Below are 7,984 nucleotides of genomic sequence, written 5' to 3'. Positions count from 1 at the left end.
TACAATTCATTTGGCTCGCAGATGTATTCTTCACCTCCCAATCTGACACCACCTTTACATTCTTCTCGCTGAATCCTGAGGACCTATTGTGACATTGCGTGCAACCCATGATGCAGTATATTAAAGTTCATTAACAATACTAGGATAACAAAGTCAGCGCTAAGCCTTAAACATGCAGGACATACTGTATGTGTGTGTGTATATATATATATATATATATATATACACACACACACACATCCAAAAGGAAAGCACTCACCTGAACTAGCATTAATTATAAGGGGGTGCTGCTGATCTATGGATTGTATATATATATATATATATAGTGTAAAACATGGCCATTCTTTGTATTTGTACAAGTATGTCTCTGTATCTAGCCACCTAGCCATGGCTACATTTTATTGTTCGGATATCGTATATTTGTCTATGAATGGATACCTTCCAGGCTGTTTGTCTGTCTGTCGGGCTATCTATCCATCTATCAGATGTTAATTATATAAAATATATGTGTGTGTATATATATATATATATATATATATATATATATGACACATATTTATTTACCGTGAGGAGAATCAGCAAATACACAGTGATGTTTTGTTCCCATTTAGGTGTTATTAAGATAAGAGAGCCGGAGTCATTAGGAGGCTAGTGATGCTTGTTTTGGAAAAGAGGGATGAAGACACCCAGATAGGTAACAGATGGCTTATTGCTGGCAGGGGGGAGGTAGAGGTAAACAAGTAAGCAAATGGTTGCAGAAGACCACCCCTCCTCAAATCCCCAAGCCCTTCCATATCTGACATTATCCAGAGCATGGAGATGGGGAATGCCAGATAAACTCATAGAACACAGAGTTTGTATCTTCTCGGAGCTCTCCCACATCATATTGGTGGGGGTGAGATCAGTCCTAGACCTTATTCTCAGACCTTCCTAAACTTTGTGGCTGGGAGCCTGGTTGTAAAAAAACACCTAGTGGTCTGGCAGCTGCAGACTGCTCCATCACTTAGATCCTCAAGCAGTGGGAGGGCCGTATACCTTTCACATGGGTTGGGAGCCACAGAGCCTGTAAATCTTTGCTGTAATATAATATAACTTTTTTCAGACTTGCTTTAGCTCTGCAACCTGATGACAATTCACAGTGTACATTAAGCAAGAACATGAGTGTATGGTTGGGTAATCTGTATCCAAGCAAGCGCTCTGGTGTTACTGTAATAGTTAAATATATCAAGCAAGGCTAGCGCTCAAAGAAACAGACAAAAGAACCAAATAATACAAGCAAGTGTACATTTACTAGATGTAAAGTGCCACGGAGTAAAAAATACAGTTACAGATTGCATACCAAGAAGTGACAGCTATAGACAGTAGAGGCTGACGCCCCGTGAGATAACCCAAAGGTTTTGGCCATAAGCCTTTGTCAAGGGTAAGACCTAAACACCATAATGTGTGATGGGGGTATAAGTACCATGTATGAACGGGAAAATTATCGGCCTGTTCCGTTGCAACATGTGTTGACACCCATGCGTGAATAGCTCACTTGTGTCATACGGAATAACTTTATTGCTCGCAAGCAAAGTGAACAACTATGCGATAGTAAATTCAAAGCTAAGGGGGGATCAAGTAGTTTAATATACACCAAACCCAACCCAGTCAAATGATTGTACAATCATAAATACATACTAAAATAGTTACTTAATCCTGTCACAAAATGCAAAGGGAGAGTTCATGCTATATTAATAAATAGTGATGGATTGGATAACATGATTAAGTAAAAACCGGCCACACAGTATTAAATTCATGAAAAGTTAATGACATGAGCCAGAGAGTTAAGTAACACGATCACACAGGCATAAGTGAATCACATGAAACAATACTTTTAAACATGGTAATAAGAATTAAAGGGCAACTATAATGTACAGGGAGCGTATTACACAATCTGAATGTTACTGTTATGGATCACTGAAACGATCTCCAATATGCAAATGAATCCATTACAATATACAAATGAAGGAATATAACCCCTAAAGAGATTAGTGCACAATACAAAAGATACAATGAAGTTAAAATCAAACAATACGTTATAAGGCGGAGGTGGACCCAAACGACAAAACTGTCCTGTGTTAAAGGAACACTAAAAGTTCCTGTCTTCATTTAATCCATGTGGATGGAGTCTGGAGTTCCTAAATCTCTTGTCGGTTTCTTTGAGTGCTAGCCCTGCTTCATATATTTTGCTTGGAGGGCATTATATTGGCTACAGCGCCATACCTTACTATATAATAGAAACATTTAAATACTTAAAGGGAATTAACAAGATAAAGGAAGAGAGTTTATTTAAAAGGAGAAATACTACCACAACAAGAGGGCATAGTCGTAAGCTAGAGGGGCAAAGGTTTAATGGTAACATCAGGAAATATTACGGAAAGGGTAGTGGACGCATGGAATAGCCTTCCAGCAGAAATGGTAGATGTTAATACAGTTAAGACATTTAAGCAAGCATTGGACAGGCATAAGGCTAAGCTAGATATAGGATAAGGCCAGGTACTAAGGAAAGTACTCAGAGGTTGGGCAGGCTGGATGGGCCTAATGGTTCTTATCTGCCGTCACTTTCTATGTCTCTATATCCTTATTGCCGTTTGTTTTATGTTTTCATATCCCTTGAGTGTAATTCTGATTTATAATACTGTGTTACTGTAATAGTTAACCCGGGTAGAACATGAATAAGGCAACAGTGCGTTGTGTTAGCTTATAAGTGTTGTGGCTTGCACTGCGTGCCATGTGCTTTGTGTCATCGCATTGAGATACTTTAGATACTTAGACAAAGTACAATCTGAATAGTATTTCGCCTTTCTGTTTGATTAGCATGTCCAAGACCATGCTGAATGAAACATTTTAAACATTTAGCCAACATTTTGTACACCTGCTTGTTTCTGCTTGGAAAAAATGTAATTTATATGACATTCATGCCACAATTTTATAGTATACTTTTAAAACACGCAACATTGTTAAAGCTAGTTAATGCTGCTAAGGCTAATCCAATTATTAACAATGCTTTTGATAAAAAAGCTATATAACAGGCTTTCCGTTGCTACTGGTTTATCTTTGTGATAGCTGTTTATGTCATTGCGTAAGGTGTGTAAGAGAAAATTGATGCTGTTCTTTATGGATCATTGTGACTTTTGGGGGCTGTAAAACTCAGGGGAGGAAAGAGGGACAAAGGGATTTGGGTTCCAAACATGCACTATTCCTCCTAAAGAGGGAAGTATGGATATTGTACCCACGCAGACAGGCCTTGTGATTCTCTATGATCTAGATAGCATTTTATGAAATACATATTTTAGACAAATATTCCCACGTGCATTATACAGATTGTGTGATGTGCCAAAAACAGGTACATTATACACACAGAACACGTGCTGTATGCAAACTCCGATATCCACACATATACCATGGTATTTATTAATATATGTAACACACAAGGACAAATATTTGAACAGAGATTGTGTTGAGAATGTTTGAACAGACAGTTTGTGCGTTCGCAGAAAGAAGGTAAGGACTGGCCCGCACTGCGTGTCTGCAAGTAGTGTAGAATATAGATACAGGGAGGTGCAGATACTGCGGCACAGACTGATAACACTATGGCTGGACAAATCCAAGGAGCCGCGGGGTCACTGCTGATGCCCACATTTTTGTGTTATCTTTGCGGAAGCAACTTTTCCTGTCTCCTAAAAAAAAAAAAATCAAAGTATCAACTAAATTTTTTGTTGGCTCTTGAGTTTGACGCAGATCTTCTTGTACATACTGACAAGTGGCTGTGATGCTGATACAAGTACACATATGCCTGTGTACACATGGCAGATATCTGCACACGTAGGGCGATGTATTCATTGCATGCTATAATGTACTGTTGGTTTTGACCCCCTACAAGTGCATGTGGTGACACTGAGTTGTTTGGGATACACACAAGGCACTGTTGGAGTGCTGTTTCAAACTATTTACAAGCTTCAGTCTCTTTTCCAAATTAGTTAGTCAAATATTTAACTTGAGGAATCAAAGGAGCTGTGCAAATGCAGAGACTCATTCTTAATACACTTACATGTTTTCCTTCTAAATGCAGATGGATGTAAAATGTGTACAAATATATTTTTTTTAGAATACAAATGATTTATTCCGGAATGAACTGAATGCTTTAGCCCAGCAGGTAACCATATTTGATTTGTTTAACTCTTTGAGATGCCTGCTTCTGTGATCCAAGCATTCATGCTAATTATTCATTTTGTGATGCTAACTTAAAAACAGCACACAGGAATCCATTTATTCAGGCAAAGTCTATTAGTTTTATTGCATTGTACTGCAAAATTATACAAAATGTTTATAAGGCTGTCTCTCTTCGAGAGGGTAAAATATATATACATACAACAGAGCAAAACACACTTACAGAGGCCACCAATGCATTGCATTTCAAGGAATTGCTGGTCTCACTTTAAGATGTAGAATTAAGAAACTAGGCCACATGTAGCCCTTCCAGTGCCAGTATCTACAATACTTTTACCTATAAGACATAAGTAAATTTCAGGGATTCGGGTCCCCTTTGGCAGCAAAGTGATTAAGTATATTTAAAAAATACAGTTTTACATATAATTGCCACTAACCAGTGTATTAGAGAAAAGCTCTGTAATGTTATGCAAGTGCTTAAACAAGCCATATATACAAAAATCAAAAGTCAGTAAAAAAAAAAAAAAAAAGATGACAAGGTTATAGATAACCTAAAATTGGATGCCAAATCTCTTCACGTATCAGAGGGATTATGTTAAAAGTCAACATGCCCCAATTAAATGTCCACTCTATCCAACCAGCTCTCTTGTACTATAGAGAGGGATTGAGTAGGATAATGTCCAGGAGTCAGTAAGTATGTCTGGTACGTCTAGGTCGAGGCAGACAGAAGTTTGGGAAGCTTACAGGCTCCAGTGTGAAGATTCAGCAGCTTTTAAAGTTTTCCCCCGCTATCAGGAAAGGACCGTTCCATTCCAGCACTAAGAGATAAAGTTCAATGAACCCCACAGTCTTAAACACAGCATTTCTCTCCCATCTCACCAGATCCCTTCCCATTTAAACTTTAGTTGCGAGAGAATGAAGTTCAGATTTTTGGGTTTGGGCACTTAGGCTTGAGGAGGTGTTGCTGATTTGTCCGTGGACAGTTTTTTGAAGTCCAAAAAAAAAAAAACATTGTGAGCGAAATCTGAGGTCAAAGAAAGCATAGAGGAAAGGATTGAGGCAGCTGTTGATGTATGCCAGGCAAGTAGCATACGGGTGCAGGCTGACAACTGTGTTCTGCATTGAGCAGGAGAGTTTCAGGTAGCCCATTAGGTCTAAAAAATGGATGGTTTTGAGAACATGAAACGGCAACCAACAGATGGCAAATACCACAACCAGGGTAATGATGATTTTTAGAAGGCGCTTCTTCTTCTGTTCCTCCTTCTTTAGATTCTGAAAATGCATGGTCACTTTACCTCCAATGAAGCAGTAGAAGATGGTCATGAGTAGCAGAGGAAGCAGGAAGCCTGGAACTGTGGTAAGGATGCTGAGCCCTCCAATCCAAAAATCCTCATTCTCCTTGCTGGACACACCGCTGAAATCGAGGTCGCAGAGGGTGTAGTTGTCTTGCACACGTGTATCACGCAGAATCAAGCTTGGCAGTGCAAGGAGTCCTGAGAGGAGCCAGATGACAGCCAGTGATATCATCATAGAGGAGCGAGAGCGCAGTCTGGCACTTGATAGTGAGTGAACAATAGCCAGGTACCGGTCAAAACTGAGGCAGCTGAGGCAGAAGACACTGGCAAACATATTTAGCAGTACCAGGTAGCTGCTGATCTTGCAGAGAGCAGAGCCAAAAGGCCAGTGGAATCCTAGGGCAGTGTATGTGGCCCACAAAGGCAGGGTCACCACAAATGCCAGGTCAGCCAGGGCAAGATTTCCTATGTAGGTATCTGCAGATCTCCTTTTGGGTTTGGCTCTCCACACTGTGAATATGACCACTCCATTTCCAGACAGTCCCAAAACAAACACCAGCATATAAAAAACAGGTAAAAGGGAGTAGGACAAGTCCCAATCAGATTCGTCACATTGTTCTGAATCATTTGCGTAATCATAATATTCATAAGCGATTGTGGTTGGAATTGTTACCATGTTTGAAGACATAGTGGTCTAGCAGAAAAGTGCCAGTAGTCCTGGAAGCAGAGTGTTCTTCAGCTGAACAAGCAGAGTGGACTAGCCTTGCAGTGTGTCTGCTGGGATGTGAGATATGAAAACTGCCTTCACTCAGGTTCTTTTAAGAATCCCCTGAATTCCCCACCCCCTTAGAAAGATGAATTAAAGGGAAAAGACCACCCACTGACTTCAATCAGGAGCCTATCCATATCTTGGCAGCTCCTCCCAATCCATTCCCTGTGCCACCACCCCCTCACACTGGGACTGGCTAAATCCCCACCCCTACACTCTACACCCCCTGCTACTTTACCATGTGTGCATGTAGATAACTGACACATAACTACACATACAATACTAATATGCTACAATATTATTTAATATACATATGTGTGTGGGTTTGTGGTATGTATGATGTGTATATGCATTCTTTGTATAGATTATTATGATCAGTATTATATAATTTGGTGTGTATTTGCCAGTGTAAATTGTCAGCTATAGTATACATCTGAGTGACTTTTCATACACTTTAAGTAATAGACTTAAGGTGTAGCAATTTGATGTGTGCATTGTCATACATTTGCCCTCATGTCACCTCACTGTATCTCCTTCTACCTCTAGCACAAATTCACAAAGATCTACTGTTATCGCTAACCCCACTTTATATGTCTCTTGCACAATGGTGGTTTCTCACAAGCTATCTTTCTCAGTCACTATGTCTCACTTGTGTTATGCTTTACTGTCTCTCTAGATGTCTCACACAAACACACTCTGTCTCCCTGTTTCACACTCTCATGTCTCACTTTCTGTTCCACTTCCTCTCTCCTCGATGTCTTTGTCTTGTTGTTTTACTTCAATTTCAGATTACCCTAGATATTGTTTTCAAGTGTTTTCCTTAGTAGGCATCTTTCTGTTAATTGTCCCGTTGCATTTTCTGTCCACCATAGATGCCCTAATATGCAATGTAGTTAAATTGACTGTATACAATGATGCACAGACATAGTACAACAATGTGGATACACACCAACATATTTATACACAAAAAAGTATATTGATTCATCCGCCTAGTGATACATAGATCGATACACAGTAACACCATCACACAATTACAAGCCAATACAGCTTTACCAACATACAAACGTTTAACATAAACGAGAGAAGAGATTTATATTTCAAAAAGCAGAAATGTTAGGACAAGAGGCCACAGTCTAAAACTATAGGTTCAGAGGCTTATGTCATGTAAGAAAGTGTAACTTGACTGAGAGAGTGGTAGACGAGTGGAACAGTGTCCCAGCAGAAGTGTTAGAGGTTAACACAGTAAATGAATTGAACCATGAATAATATAGATGTACAGGTATCCTACTGACAAGACCGATTAAGGTCTTTAGATATTTACAGCAGAGGTCCTTACGCAAGAACTAAATAGTTCTTATCTTACGTTAAATTCAATGATTTTGTGTTTACCGCAATTTAAGGAATATAATCTGAAATACATAAATAATCGCAACTGCGTTCAGTTGTATCTTGCTGATTCAGGTACCCACTGATAAAAACAACCAGTACACAAAACAGATGGAGATTCACAGACTGACAGCGGCAAATAGGACATACCTCTATGATGGTACACATATTAAACACAAATTGGCTCAAGTAGATGCGTTCTACATGAAACTAAACAAAGATAAATTGTTTATCTCACTGCATTAAATATGCATTATGCAGGGCAGCCTTGCTGTGTTTGCCTTCAAAAATGACCAAGCTGACCCAGCATAATGCAGAGTTATTT

The 7,984-nt window shown here is 39.3% G+C and overlaps 1 protein-coding gene across 1 annotated transcript; it reads right to left on the bottom strand.

The window, feature by feature from the left end:
• Positions 1-5,094: 5,094 nt before the first annotated feature.
• LOC128499150 (apelin receptor) lies at positions 5,095-6,271 on the bottom strand. The gene has a single exon (XM_053468538.1). The coding sequence runs from the start codon at positions 6,190-6,192 to the stop codon at positions 5,104-5,106; it is 1,089 nt and encodes a 362-aa protein (XP_053324513.1). The 5' UTR covers positions 6,193-6,271; the 3' UTR covers positions 5,095-5,103.
• Between the last annotated feature and the right edge of the window lie 1,713 nt (positions 6,272-7,984).

This window comes from Spea bombifrons, chromosome 1 (genome assembly GCF_027358695.1).
Source record: "Spea bombifrons isolate aSpeBom1 chromosome 1, aSpeBom1.2.pri, whole genome shotgun sequence".
NCBI lineage: Eukaryota > Metazoa > Chordata > Amphibia > Anura > Pelobatidae > Spea > Spea bombifrons.
Note: the sequence above shows the minus strand (reverse complement) of the source record. Positions and strands in the feature narration are given on the sequence as shown.